Genomic DNA, 16,384 nt, shown 5'->3' on the forward strand with positions numbered 1-16,384 from the left:
TTATCTATTTATTTATCTTTTTTGTCAGTCTATTTCTTAAGTATATTTGGGGGGGGGGTTATGATGAATGGCTAGTGAAGATTGAGACAGGAAACGAGTGGGAGATGGGGTGGATTTAGGAAAATGACCCAGGCCGGACTCCAGCCCAGATGTGGTACGGCTTCTTTTCCCTTCTCTTCTCTTCTCTTCTCTTCTCTTCTCTTCTCTTCTCTTCTCTTCTCTTCTCTTCTCTTCTCTTCTCTTCTCTCGCTCTTTCTGTCTCTGTCTGTCTCTCTTGCTCTCTCACTCTACTTTCACCTGTGGTAATGGGGTTGCTGTCCGAGCTCAGAGTGTGTGACCTTTGGTGACCTCTAGAGGTCAGAGTTTGTCTTACTGCTGATTTGAATGCAGCACACCACAATTAGCAAGGTCCCAAAAATGTCTGAGTGTCACAACTCTAGATTTTGGCACCAGGCAGGCACTCTATAAATGGCTTTCAATGCTGTTCTCTTGCATGCAGCAATAATGTTACTCTTACTGGTTTGCTACTGCTTTCTTTTTAAAATAATGTTTATGTGAGGTGAGGGTTAATGTCAGTGTTAATGTCGGGCAAGAGTAGGCAAGAGTGGGTGTTGTGATCTAAAATGTTGTTTGTTGTTTTTGCCCCAGCAGGACTCTAACAGTGTGCCCGAGTGGAGCAACAACAAGAAGCCAGCCAACAAGGAGGAGGCCCTGGAGGCTTACCAAGGCCTGTGCGAGGCCAAGAAGTGAGTCTGTCTGTCTGTCTGTCTGTCTGTCTGTCTGTCTGTCTGTCTGTCTGTCTGTCTGTCTGTCTGTCTGTCTGTCTGTCTGTCTGTCTGTCTGTCTGCGTGTCTGTCTGTCTGTGTACATGTGTGTGTGCGCGTGCGCGTGCGTGTGTGTGGCTGTGTCGGTGTCTGTGTCTGTGTCTGTGTGAGAGAGACTCAAAGTGAAACCCAGGCCTTTGCAAAGCCTTTGACAGGAAGCCCTGAGCAGCTTGCTAGGAGCTGTGCAGCCACAGGTGTGGTCTCGCCAGTAGAGTTTCTGTCTGAATCAGACAGGCAGGGGGGGCCCACTAACCTGGACGGGCTCTTGTTTACACACACAAGAAGTCCCCATTACCCGGCTCAGGCTGCTTGATCATAATACAACACATAACTGTAACTGTGCTAATGTGTTTTGCTTGCACCCTTAGCTGGTAAGAAATGACTTGACTTCCTTTGCCTAACCACCACGACAAGGAGAGTAAATCACCTAGCACTGCTAGCAAATTGCGCACAATGTCATGCAATGTGTTTTGTTTTGTTTTTTTTACAAATTTTACAAAAATTGTGAATAGAGGAATTGTTGTTATATTTACAAATGTGCTACAATGAGCACCGATCAGCACAGCGAGTTAGGAATTGAGATCTCTCTGAGGTATCGTGACACTTGAACAGGAAATTCCCCTTACATGTTCGGAGGAAAAGCCACAGTCTGACATGACTGTCAGCAACCTTACTCACGTCACGGCACTTTAACACATGACTGCCAGGACGAGACATAGCCATGCAGTTGAAAGACACACTCTGTAATATATTGGGACATGCAATGCTGTCTTGCTGCACGCTTTGCATTGAAATGGCCCTCTGTTGTCGAGTTGTCATTGATAGAAACTCAATTCGTACCAAATGCAATCCTGCATGCTTTGCTTTCACAAGCTGCTGACTGGATGTAGATTGCTGATTTAGTGCCGTTAACTTAAGGCGTCGTGACTCGTGAGTCATTCTAGCCAAATCTGCCCATCTCTGCGGGCCAGCGTCAGCAGGTAGCTAATCAGCGAATCACGAGAGACGCGACTCTGCATCCACAGACAAACCAAAGTGCTGTTTCCCTCCTCAGTCTCCACCACCACCGCCACTGGTTTGAAATTCACCTAGTCCTGCTTACTGTACTTACTTCTCCTGTTTTCTTGCGCTGTGGCTCTCTCGTTTCCTCTGTCCTTGGCTCTGCAAGGCCACCAGTAGCTAGCTACTACCTCCAACCCTGGACACCAGGGTGAAAGTTTATAACTCTGTGGTATCCAGATTCAGGAACCTATTGTCATTGTCTAAGAGCAGTGAGCGAAGCTATGGTCAGACCATCGACACCACTGTGGAGTTTGAAGTGAAATGAGATAAGAAGGTTATGAAATATGAAGTAGCACAATTTCTTAAACCCCTAGCTCTAGCCTAGTAAACCAGCGCCACCCGCTGCACGCCAAACATTTTTGGCTGTCGAGTGGGTCTGGTCTCAGATCGAAAACATTTGGAACACTGTGCCCTGAGTCTGGGAAAACCAATCACAACGCAGAGATTTGTTTTGAATCAAAGCGGGCGGGGTTTTGAGGGAGTGACGACGAAGCTCGCAACACCGTTGGGAAAGCACATCAACGGCAAAGATTGCTGATTGGTCAGAGCGCCGGCACGGTTCGAAAAAACAACAGGTTGTTCTCATCAACAATCTTCGGATGTATCGTTCATCGGGGCCAGATTAAATTACACATCCAATCTGACATTTAGGCTGGTTTATCAGGCTACCCACGCTCCCCATAACAACACCAAACATCTCCATAAATAACCCCAGTGTGAAGATGGGGCATGGAAGAGCAAAAAAAGAAGTCTTAAGTTATGCCATCCATGGTCAATGGAGTTGTGTGGAATGCATTTGAGGAGATAAATGAATGAATTGCTGGCGTGTAGCGTGTAGCAGTTGCAAATGAGACACTGTGATGTTTCTGTCTGCAGGGAAGCAATTCTGACTAGCATGACTGGCAAGTTATATATGGCTTTAATCCGGTGTGTGGTGTCAAGTGTAATTTCAGCGTCAGTAATCGTTTTGTGGGGTTGAAGTGAGCAGCTCTAGACGGCCTGTTGTGCAGAGTGTCTACTACGGTGATGTTTCTGCCCACAGGGAAGTGATCTGACAAGTATGACTGTCAAGTTCAATTCTAATCCAGCGTGTGGTTTCAGTGTAATTTCAGTGCATTGCTATTTACAGTAATAGTTTGGTGGATTGGGATGGGAAGCTGGGACCTTCTCTAGACATGCTAGCTACAAGCTCACCTCAACACAGTTCCACAGGGTTGTTCTTTATTTCATTCTGCTGATGGTCTTCTGCTGTTGCTTAATTTCTTACTTTCTTAATTGCCTTTGGGATTAATAATCCAAATAATCTCTACTCTACTAAACTGTCCTGTATTCCTGCTGCATTTTTCTTCCAACTTATTTTTCTATTGCATGTCTCCTTTTCTCCCTGTCTTTGCATGTCTCTATCGCTCTCTCTATTGCTCTCTCTCTCTATTGCTCTCTCTCTCTCTATTGCTCTCTCTCTCTCTCTCTCTCTCTCTCTCTCTCTCTCTCTCTCTCTCTCTCTCTCTCTCTCTCTCTCTCTCTCTCTCTCTCTCTCTCTCTCTCTCTCTCTCTCTCTCTCTCTCTCTCTCTCTTATTTTCATCTGTTTCTGCCGGCCGCTGCCTCTCTGCGTGTCTGTGTGGACTGGACCACAGTAAGGGCCAGGACTGGGGTTATTTGAATGAAGACGGCGAGCTGGGCCTGGCATACCAGGGGTTAAAGCAGGTGGCCAGGTTGTTCTCTTCATTTCCTCTTTTCTCTTAACAGCACACACACACACACACACACACACACACACACACACACACACACACACACACACACACACACACACACACACACACACACACACTTAATGGCTGCACACACACACAGACACACTCATTCTTATTCTCTCTCTCTCTCTCTCTCTCACGTCCCTCGCATAGACTCCCTCACTCACATGTGTAAAGGGCCGTACACACACGTCGCTGCTAGTTACTCGCTCAGCGGATGAAGTCAATAGAATGTCTACGTGTCCCAGCGAGTCTCGCTGGCGAGTAGGCGAGGAGAGTACAAGCGATGCGATGTGGGCGGGTTCCGAGATAAACTTATTTTATCTTCGAGCGACTCGAGTTAAGCGAGTAACCAATTGGAATGCAGAATACAGATTATTGACAGGTGACGTTGCCCCTGTGGTGTTCTGACCACCCAACTTCTGCACGCCATCACACTTTGGTTAAAAGTGTTGAGGAGAATACATTCAGTGTACACCATCAAAGGCTCATATGCATGGTTGTGCACAGGACACGATCAACGTTAAACAGCGTAGGCCTACATTTTGTTTCGTACGGACGTTATTGGCGCGGACAGCGGGAACCATGACAACCAGTAAACAAAATCACCCAGAGCGAGTGGCAAGTAGACGAGTGAGCAAGTAGCGAGTAAATAGCAGCGACGTGTGTGTACGGCCCTTAACTCTTCTACATGGATGCCCATCATCTATCTGTCTTGTCTTTCTCTCTGATCCACTTTTTCTCATTCTTTCGTTTTCTATTTCTCATTATGTTTCTATTTCTCATTCACTTTCTATTTCTCCTTCTTTCTCACACGCCCTCCATCTCTTCCCTCCCTCATTGACTCCCAGATTTAAACACATTACATGTATGCACTTGCCCTCTCTCTCCCTCTCTCCTAGTTGCTAAGTTGGCCTTCTTAAGGAGGTGTAACTCTTCTTTGCTCAGTCGTCAACATCTCACTGTAACAGTATTCCTTGTAGTACAATAGAGTGAGCGCTCAGCTCCAGTTGGCTGTACTGCAGATGTAAGGTAAGGGGGCTGACATGCAGAGAGCTCCTAACTCATCTTAACACTGCATTCTCCTCTCACCTTTTCACCCCCTCCCCTCTCTCTCATTCCTCTTTTTCACACACACCCCTCTCCTCTCCTCTCTGTCTCTCTCTCTCTGTCTCTCCGTCTCTATCTTTCTCTCTCTTCGTCCATCTCCCTCTCGCTCTCTCTCTCTCTCTCTTCGTCCATCTCCCTCTCGCTCTCTCTCTCTCTCTCTCTCTCATTCCCTCTCTTCCCCTCCCCCCCTCTCTCATCTCTCCATCCCACCAGGCTATTGGAGGCCCAGTTGCAGAGCCAGTCTCGCAAGCACGGGGACGAGCTGGTGGCGCTGCACACCCAGATCGAGGTGCTGCGTGAGGACTTGGAGAAGAAGCAGGAGGCCCTGGGCCAGATCATGGCCCTGTCCCCCGAGGACAAGGTGGAGTACAGCGTGCAGCAGGAGATCACGCGCCTCACCAACGAGAACCTGGTGAGCACTCACTGTGTGTGTGTGTGTGCGTGCGTGTGCGTGCGTGTGTGTGCGTGTGTGCGTGTGTGTGTGTGTGTGTGTGTGTGTGTGTGTGTGTGTGTGTGTGTGTGTGTGTGTGTGTCTGTGTCTGTGTCTGTGTCTGTGTCTGTGTCTGTGTCTGTGCGTGTGCGTGTGCGTGTGCGTGTGTGCACGCGCGCGCGTGTGAGGACAAGGTGGAGCAAGTGATCACGCGACTCACCAACGAGAACCTAGTGAGGACTCGGAGGACAAATGTAGCGTGCGTGTGTGTGTAAGTGTGTGCGCGCGCGTCTGCATGTGTGTGTGTGTATGTGTGAGGACAAGGTGGTGTGCAGCATGCACGTTAGTCTGTCAGTCTGTGTAATGGATGGGAATGAAAGACACTTGAGGAGGAGAAATGACTTCATGAATGATCCACGTGTTACAATTTTAACATTCTGTACTGTAAATTGTCCTTGGGTACCTTGAAAGGCGCTACAAATAAAATGCACTACTCATTATTTTATTACTTACGTGTATCTAAAGCCGTGCTTATACTCATCATGAATGTGTATCATTGGAGAGAGAGCAGTCAGTCTCAGTCTCAAACCTTGCTGTGTGGTGTCCCATCTCTGTGTCTCAGGATCTGAAGGAGCTCATGGAGAAGTTGGAGAAGAACGAGCGCAAGCTTAAGAAACAGCTGAGAATCTACATGAAGAAGGTGCAGGAGCTGGAGGGTAAGACACAGCCTGATTATCATCGACTTTCAAATCTCTCCGAGACTTGGTCTGACCAAGAGCATAACAATTAACATTTCCCAAACGGCATGGTTGACCCACCTCCCTTAGTTTGCTAATGGTTGTTTGCTCCCTGACAAAGTGGGAGGAGTTCCCGTTTTTTCGGGAGCTCAGAACCGTGTTTGTATTGTTCTTGAATGCATGTATTATATTTAATGAAAGGTTAACGTAACAACAAGCCACATTCCAGGTTCTTAACCTCATGGCGGAGCGCATGAAACTCAGCAGAAGGGTGAATTTGGTGTGCAGGCCTTCGTTTGCCCACCCCTGCTTTATTGTATGAATGGCGAAAGTCAGTCTTGCATTGAGACATGACGGTCTTAACTGGAGTGACTGTGCATGGATAAAATTGTAGTGTCTTCTAAGTATGTAACTCAGTAATGCATAATGAAATTCCGTATTCTCTGACCATCAGTCTGTAATTTCAAGCTTGAATAGTGGCGACGTCTAATAGTGTCTATGCTGGTAGTGACCGTCTGTGGCTGTTTCATTTAGAGCAAACCAATGACAGTCATTGGTCTCAACCTTTGTATTTCTTGTATTTCCTGTGGTTTCATTTTGATGAGAAAGCGTACTTGGTTCTAATTATTATTATGACATGTAGTAACCACAGAATGGCCAACCGAGGCCACAATCTGTGTGTATGCTACATTGGGGGATGGCTATTTGTGGTCACTTGTGGTACAGCCTCCTTTTCTTTTTCGATTGTGGTTGTGTGAAACAGTGGCTCAAATAGCCATTCAGCTCAGTTCAGTTAACTATGAAGCATAACATATCAATATCAAGTTTTGCCATCCAAAACAGAAGCACAAACTTTGATATTTAGACGAGGCACACGGTTTGTAAAAGGAATCTGTTACTCCCAATCTGCTATGGCACTTGGTATGCCATCTGTGCCATCGTTGTATGAACATTTATGCGAATAGGTGAATGTGAGGCACTCAAAGGGATATTTTAGGCCCTGCCGTGGCCAACCGGTAGGGCACTCGCCTGCCATGCGGCAGTGTTAGCCCAAATGTGGGAGGCTTATGTAACGGAGGCTAACTAGCAGGAACGTTAGTAAACCTCCCTCCCAAAGCCTCATACAGTGTCGATGCCGTTGGGCTGGTGGACTGGCCCTTTAGTCCAGCGGTATCGTACTGTGCCTCCCATTGCCAGACAGTTGTAGTTGACGAGGTAGCAGGTTTGCAGCCCCGGGGGTGATGAACAGGTCCAAGATGACCTCCGTCACACAGCGCTCCCCTGCCGAAGTGTAATTGCTATTGTTTGTGATGACACATTTTAGGGTGTAATGGAGTTGCAATGCAAGTGCGTGTTTTTTTTATGCACCGTAGCATCCATAGAGAGTAAGCGTTTTGAAACGTTAATGAACTGTGTCTGTGTCTGTGTGTACAGTGAGCCAGGCCAGTGCGGTGCAGACCTCCAAGGCTCGTCCGGAGCTGAGTCGGCAGGTGACAGTGCAGCGGAAGGAGAAGGACTTCGAGGGCATGCTGGAGTACTACAAGGAGGACGAGGCAGTGCTCATACGCACACTCATCACAGGTACACACACACACACACACACACACACACACACACACACACACGGAGGACGAGGCAGCGCTCATACGCACACTCATCACAGGTACTGCAGACATACTGTACACACACACACACACACACACACACACACACACACACACACACACACACACACACACACACACACACACACACACACACACACACACACACACTGTGAGCTTATCCGTACCCTCATCACAGATTCAACAGAAACATGCATGTTGTAGTACTCACTCACACGTGAACATACACACTTGCTGCAGAGTGCCTTCCAGAGTGCTATGAAGACGACAAGGACACCCTTATCTCAGCCAGTGCACTTTTTCACACACACATTCATGCAAATACACGCACACGCACACACACACACACACACAAACAAACAAACAAACAAGCAAACACACGGACCCTATCAGAATTTCCCTGTTTCAGAGAGAACACACTACAAGCTGCTTGTGGTAGAATCAGCCTCTTTTTGTTTGTCTAACAACCCTACATCCCTCTCCTACTGTCCCACTCTCCCTTCTCTCTCTCTCTCTCTCTCTCTCTCTCTCTCTCTCTCTCTCTCTCTCTCTCTCTCTCTCTCTCTCTCTCTCTCTCTTTTTGTGGAAATATAGACCGCAACAATCAATAAAGGGATTTTTTAAAAGTCAAGTCTCTTTCTCTCATTCTCTCTCTCTCTCTCTCTCTCTCTCTCTCTCTCTCTCTCTCTCTCTCTCTCTCTCTCTCTCTCTCTCTCCTCTCCTCACTATGTCTCTGCCTCTCTTTCTCTCTTCCTCTGCCTCTCTATCTCTGTCTGTCCATCCGTCTGTATGACTCTTCCTCTCCCCCTCTAATCTCATCTCTCTGTGTTTCTCTGTGTGTTGTCAGATATGACTCCCGGCACGGTGTCGGCCACGGTGCCTTGTCTTCCGGCCTACATCCTGTTCATGTGCATCCGCCACGCCGACTACATCAACGACGATCAGAAGGTCCACTCGCTCCTCACCACCACCATCAACGCCATCAAGAAAGTGCTCAAGGTAGCCAACGCTCCCACCCATGCCTCACAGTGGCTCATAGTACATTACAGGGGTTGGACAAAATAACGGAAACACCTGTCATTTTAGTGTGGGAAGTTTCATGGCTCAAGTGGACCAGTCTGTTGGCCAATCTTCAGTAATTGCACATTGCACCAGTAAAGTGAAGTGTGAAGGTTCATTTAGCAGGGTATTTGCAAAATTAACATTTTGCAATGCACACAACATTATGGGTGACATATCAGAGTTCGAAAACATTACATTCTTGGTGCGTGTGTAACTGTTGCATCTTTGACGGAGACAGAAAGTCTTTGTGATGTATCAAGAGCCACGGCATCCAAACTAATGTCTGCATACCACCAAGAAGGACGAACCACATCTAACAAGACTAACTGTGGATGCAAGAGGAAGCTTCCACACTAAATAACTAAAACATTATTTTGTACAACCCCTGTATATTAGCCTACTGTACTGTATATACTGTACATTAGCATGGTGCTAAGGGGCATTTCAGCCATGTCATGGATGAACAGCATCAAGAATGTGTCAAACGCCCTGCCTGCCGTGGCCTAAAGGGCCGTACACACACGTCGCTGCTAGTTACTCGCTCAGTGAATGAATTCAATAGAATGTCCATGTGTTCCAGCGAGACTAGCAGGCGAGTACTGTACAAGCGATGCGATGTGGGCGGATCCCGAGTTGAAAATATTTTATCTTCGAGCGAGGCGAGTAACCAATTGGAAGGCAGAGTACTTCTCGCCTGTTCATTGGCAGTTAAAGCCGCGGGAACTTTCAGCGAACGTTCCATGAAAGAGAGGCGAGTAGGCGAGCAAGCAAGAAGCTAGTAAATAGCAGTAACGGTAGGGCACTGGGTTACTACGCCGGGGACCCGGGTTCGATTCCGACCCGGGTCATTTGCCGAACCTTCCCCGTCTCTATCTACCTGCTCATTTCCTGTCCCTCTGTACCTGTCCTGTCACATTAAAGGCATGAAACCCCAAAAACATCTTTTTAAAAAGAACTAAAAAATACAATGTGTTAACAACCCCAGAACAAGGCCAGACTCTATCACAGATGGAAGTAACGATAGCCAAGCCCAATGTGACCCACAAACTACAATAATGCATGTGCAAAACACACAAAACTGTCACATTACAAACATAAATACATGCTAAAGAGAACAAAAATGTATGAGCAATGTGAATGCTGTATATTAAGATAGAAGGCTGTATTATGAAGAAGCAGCTGCAGCAGGGATATTGTTGTTGTCATGCATGTTATTTCCATGGCTAAACGTTTGTGTGGTTATGAGAGTGAGAGTGAGAGAGGGTTTTGCTGCATTGTAAGCATACGTTGCTCTATGATGCGCGTGTGTGCAAGAGCGTGTGTGCGTGTGCGTGTGCGTGTGCGTGTGCGTGTGCGTGTGCGTGTGTGTGTGTGTGTGAACGTAAGATGCCTCTAAGTTGTGATGAGGCGGCAGAAGGTCACAAACACACATCCTGTCATCTCACAACCGTGTGTGTGTGTGTGTTGTGTATGTTTGTTGCATCCACAGAGAAACAACAATGACTTTGAGATGACCTCATTCTGGCTAGCGAACACAAGCCGCCTCCTGCACTGTCTGAAGCAATACAGCGGAGATGAGGTGAGATGACATCCCACACACACACACACACACACACACACACACACACACACACACACACACACACACACACACACACACACACACACACACACACACACACACACACACACACACACACACACACACACACACAGACACACACAGACACACACAGACCCACACAGACACACACACACACACACACACACACACACACACACACACACACACACACACACACACACACACACACACACACAGACACACACAGACACACACACAGACACACACAGACACACACACAGACACACACACACACACACACACACACACACACACACACACACACACACACACACACAACACACACACACACACACACACACACACACACACAGAAGTGGTCTCACACACACACACACACACACACACACACACACACACAGACACACACAGACACACACAGACACACACAGACGCACACAGACGCACACACACACGCACACACATATACTCACACACACATACAGACACACACACACACACACACACACACACACACATACACACACACACATACATACATACATACATACAGACACTCACACACACATACACTCACACACATACACTACACACACACACACACATACAGACACACACACACACACACACACACACACACACACACACACACACACACACACACACACATACATACATACATACATACAGACACTCACACACACATACACACACACACACATACTGTACAGACACACATACACACACGCACATACACACATGCACACACACTCACACAAACTTACTAACAGACAGTGAGATGACATCACACACACACACATGTGCATGCGTATGCACGCACGCACACACACACACACACACACACACACACACACACACACACACACACACACACACACACACGCGCGCACACACACTCACACAATCTTACGAACAGACACATGCGCGCACACACACACACACACACACACATAATCTTACAAACAGACACATTTGCATGCACGCACACACACAAACACACACAGACACACACACACACACGCACACACACACACTTACACATGCAAACACACACACACACACAATCTTACAAACACACACTTACACATGCAAACACACACACACACATGCATGCACACGCAAAATCTTAAAAACACACACTTACACATGCAAACACACATGCACACGTACATGCACGCACAAAATCTCACACATGCACACACAGACACAGTCATACAAACACAGATGCACACACACATATGCAAACACACGTTCACATGTTTTACACACAGGCATGCGTACAAAAAAAATCATGCACATGCTTTCACACACGTTGTTTTGCAACCATGCAGATCAGCCAACCACAGACTACATGGTGTATGTACGCTACGAGTGGAGTGCTCTTGTGGGGCCGGCTCTGTCTATTGTTTGTGTGTGCGGTTGGATAAGTTGTGTTTAGTCTGGACAAGGTGCAGGCATTACATTAGTGTTTCTCAACAGGGGCGGTACAGGTCCTCAGGGGGGCGTTGGGGAGCTCTAGGGGGGCGTTGAGACGGGTACAGCTGAGAGGGGACGGTGGTTAGTTGCCATTGAAGGGCAGTAGTCCATTTCATTTGGTAATACTAAGGTGGGGGGGGGGGGCATTGTCAGGCTTATGATGAGGTCAAGGGGGCGTTGGGAGACTTGTGATGAAGCCAAGGGGGCGTTTGTTCCAAAAAGGTTGAGAACCACTGCATTACATGGATCCATTAGTGGTGACATGTAAGAACTTTAAAGTACTGTAAATTATTAAACTAGTTGCCAGATTTTTTTGCGCAATATTGTAACCAAAATTGTGCTTAAATAATGGTATTTTGATTTTATCAAACTTAGCGCCTGACGTGTAGCTAATCTTATTAAAATCCTCAATACATTCAATATGCATCAAGGGTACATCATTATCATTGTCGCACCATAGTATAGTATTATATTTAAATAGATATATAACTACAATATAAATCTAGAATATAGTTAATACGTTCCTAACTGTGTTTTTTATCTCAGGCAGGGCTATTTTGGCTGTAGATGTTGGACTATGTTGCACTTTTTTGGAATTATGTACTGTAATGTCCTGCAAGTTGTGCATGGGAATCGATGATCTCACATCTGACCTCAGTATTGGGAAGTAACACTGCGTACATGTGAAATTTAAGTTATTGTGCTCTTTTTTTAATTAGAGAGAGAGAGAGAGAGAGAGAGAGAGAGAGAGAGAAAGAGAGGGGGGGAGGGAGACACAGAGACAGAGGGAGAGAGGGAGAGAGAGGGAAATAGAGAGAGAGAGGGAGAGAGAGAGAGAGAGAGACCTCTTTTGCCCTTATTTGACTCTGTAATGTGTATGGTCTGTGTTTGTGTGTGTGTGTCTGTAGGCCTTCATGACCCAGAACTCGGCCAAACAGAATGAGCACTGCCTGAAGAACTTTGACCTGGCGGAGTACCGGCAGGTGCTGAGTGACCTCTCCATCCAGATCTACCAGCAGCTGGTCAAGGTGGCCGAGGCCATCATGCAGCCCATGATTGGTGAGCAGTACATTACATTTTCAATAGCCCAAATACAATAAAACTCTCCACTTTTCCCAGCCTCTCTAGCCTACTACAACCAAAACTGTTGGTAAGCCACGGTAATGCCACAGCTATTCTTCCTGGGGTCCTTTTCTTCAATAAAATCAGTTCATCATAGTTTTAAAAGTTACAACTTAAAAATGACTTTAGTTGGACTCCCTCTATATACGTCAGAACGCTCTGCCAGCGAGAAGCCCACTATTTCAGAAGTAGCTTTCAATTCGTACATTTTCATAAAAATATTGCAGTTTGGCTTTGTTATAGACTGTGGATTTCACATACTGTATATGTTTCAAAACAACTCTTCTGATAAAATCCAATATAGATTTAGTTATAAATTTAACCTAAACGTTACCGTTTAACATTGCTTCACTTTACTTTACATTACATCTTAATTGAAATGGAGGTGTCGCGCCTTTCCTCGTGATGCTTGGTGAGTGCGTACAGTAGGTTCTAATAAGTGAACTATAGGCGCAATAAAGGGGAAGTCACACACCTGGACGCCGATGCAATAGTGTACTTATATTGCATGTTTAATACCGGTAAATAAAATTACTACCCTTAGCACTTTTATTTATTTTCTAAACATACAATAAAAGTACACTATTGCCTTGGCATCCAGGTATGCCAGTCCCCCTTACTTGCTCCTTTACATTACATTACCATTTTAGTAGAATGGCTTACTCAAAGGCATGATGCGGCCTGTGATTGATGAGAGCACTACATTATATTACTTTTCATCACTTGACTTTGCATTGCATTGCATTGCATTACAATACATTACATTACATTACTTGAAACTCTAGTTGAAGCTGACTTTCTGTTCTTATTTATGTTGTCAAATAAATCGCACAGAGTTGGTTGAGAGCAAAACAGAAAGTAAAAGAATTCCAAGCAGACGTTCATTCACTGCTTGACAATGACGATGACTTAGATTCAGTAAGGGCCCTGGGCCCAGGGGCAAGTGCCTTTCCCGTCCTCCCTAAGCTCAGCCCCTGCTTAGATAGGCCAAAAGGGAGAGTAAGTTCACTAGTTGGGCTGCCCGCAATCGTTGAGCAGCTCGTACAGCTAGTTAGGCCATGGCCTCAACACTGTCTCAACTATCAAGGTCATCAAAACCACGTGCAAACCTTCCAACTAGGCCAACAAACCTACAAAGTTGTGTACAAACCCTGTTCCTGCATGTAATGCTATGCCGGCCACGTTGGACAGAAAGAGTATCACTTAGCAGCATCAAAGTCTGTTCCCATAAGTCCCATCACTCGGCGGCCATCTTGGCTACGCCTCAAACTGACTATTTGAGATTAGTCAGTGAAGGGGTATATAAGAATGAATGGGGTAAATAATGTTGTGTGACATTGGGACAACACAGCGATACACAACTCATATGGTTGGAATCACAATGAAAAACTGGTTTTACAGGCAGTCTTAGAATGACCGAAACATGAAAGAAACACTTTTAAACAGCGTTTTTCTTTATGCTATTTTTGATCTGCGCATGCGCCACATTCCACGACAACGTTCTGTTTTGCGGCAGGTGAGAGCAAGTTGCGTGGCGTGGACCTCACCTCTTCCGGCCGGCTGTCAAACGGGCATCCATTCTCCGGTCATCGTACAGAAAAGACACTGGATTTATTTTCTGATAGCCAAAGCAGTAGCCTAAGCACAATGGTCGTCTCTGCTCATCCCAGGTAGCAAAAACCGTTAAGAACAGTTGGCCTGATCTTGGCAGAATGTCGGCACTGTCGGCTGAGAGTCGGCTCGGCTGGAACACTGGTTACCGTGACTCAGCCAACACTTCATAGAACACTGAAAATAACTCTCACTTCATGCAGTTACTGAGCTAACACTCTGCCGACACTGAACATAACTGTCAGTCTCATGCAGTAACTGAGCCAACACTGAGCCGACACTGTCGGCATACGGTAATAGGACCATTATTGGGCCGCGGACAAAGCCAAAATCGGGCCGACTGTTATCACTCGCGAAAAAAGGATCGGGCCAACAATGGGCCAGATAAACTTTGCTACCTGGGATCAGTAATAAAAAAAATAGGCTATTGAATAAATTAATGATGTAGCCTGCCTCAAAATTGGTGTTTTAAACTGTGATATCATTGTTGCCTAAACTGATAAGCCTAATAGCTATGACAAACGGTGAGAAATGTAAGAAAAAAAACTAAACTGATCAAAGTTGAATGTCTTGCAGACTTGCTCCCGTTTTGCTTTTTCTTACTTATTTGTTTTCAACCATAAGAAAAACCACAACGGGTGTGCACATGTCTATGCACGGCCGTTTTTGTTTCCATGATTATAGTCCCTTTGTCCTGCACCTGCGTTTTGGATGCGCGCAGAAAGGTGATTAATGGTCGATTTGCGCTCTCTGCCCAATTCACAATGAAGTTTCCACGGACGGCAAACAAACCACATGGCCGCCAGCAAACAAACCGATTAGGTACGAGCAGTCGTAAAGGTTTACGTTTGCACTTGCGTCGAGGCGTCGAGACGATTGGATAAGTGTCAGCGCAGCTCAGCAAGCAATTGGCTCTCGTTACCGGACAGGTGGGAGTGACGCCGGCAAACGTCATGTTCGCGTAGCCAAATGCTCTCATTCATTCCTATGGAAGGTTTCATGAGTGATTCGTCTCGTATAAGACCGTCTCTGGTAGCATACTATGTTCAACAAGTGGTTGAGAGCAAAACGAGCATCATTTACTGGTATCCACTGCTTACATGTGCACTGTGTAATATTTTGATCAGTGTCTTTACAGAATTCATGCTGCGCATTCACAAATATTTGCAAATAATTTCAAAGCCATCAAATTTCAGGTATTCATTATGTATGGGAAGATTGCATTTTTCATGCATGAAAAGGTGGAACCTCTCCATGTCCGCCATTTTTCATTTCCAGAAATATAAATTTTTCGCTGCAAAACTTACCGCACTGTTCTTGTAAGTATTGATTTATTATTTAGTAAATATGCATGAAAAGATCGAATTTAGTAATATGCAGCACAGTTTGAATGAGCAGCGTAGTTGCAATAGCCACTCTGGCCACCATCCTACACAGTGCACCTTTTTAAAGACAATGAGACAATATGTAGCGAAAGCGAAAGCCGAAAGCAAAAGCCCATTGGGAAACTCCAACTCCCATTGTCATCGTGACACACCACTCAAGTGAACACTGCACACAATGAAACTGCATTTATGCCTAACCCGTGTAAGGGGAAAGCCCTCAATGGCGGCCCTAGGGAGCAGTGCTGCGGGACGGTACCATGCTCAGGGTACCTCAGTCACGGAGGAGGATGGGGTAGAGCACTGGTTGATTACTCCCCCCATCAACCTGGCGGGTCGGGAGTCGAACCGGCAATCTCTGGGCTACAAGTCTGACACCCTAACCGCTTACCCATGACTGCAGTCTCTTTGCCCGCAATCTATCAACACATTGTTTCAACATGCTAAATAAAGGTAGACAGGCATGTTGAAAATGTAGTAGGGAAAGAGCCTTGCATGATCAACCAAGATACCCAACCTCAACTACTTCCTTCCTGATACTGTATGTTGTACAAACTATGA

General features: G+C 46.1%; 1 protein-coding gene across 2 annotated transcripts in view; it reads left to right on the plus strand.

The window, feature by feature from the left end:
* Positions 1-16,384, plus strand: part of myo5b (myosin VB) — a 104,677-nt gene that overhangs the window by 77,963 nt on the left and 10,330 nt on the right. For both annotated transcript variants that reach the window (XM_063210236.1, XM_063210238.1), the window contains exons 29-35: positions 652-746; positions 4,965-5,163; positions 5,804-5,897; positions 7,353-7,499; positions 8,391-8,542; positions 10,095-10,184; positions 12,617-12,767. In XM_063210236.1, the coding sequence (XP_063066306.1) occupies positions 652-746; positions 4,965-5,163; positions 5,804-5,897; positions 7,353-7,499; positions 8,391-8,542; positions 10,095-10,184; positions 12,617-12,767 (928 nt within the window). The remainder of the gene's footprint in view (positions 1-651; positions 747-4,964; positions 5,164-5,803; positions 5,898-7,352; positions 7,500-8,390; positions 8,543-10,094; positions 10,185-12,616; positions 12,768-16,384) is intronic.

This window comes from Engraulis encrasicolus, chromosome 11 (genome assembly GCF_034702125.1).
Source record: "Engraulis encrasicolus isolate BLACKSEA-1 chromosome 11, IST_EnEncr_1.0, whole genome shotgun sequence".
Lineage (NCBI taxonomy): Eukaryota > Metazoa > Chordata > Actinopteri > Clupeiformes > Engraulidae > Engraulis > Engraulis encrasicolus.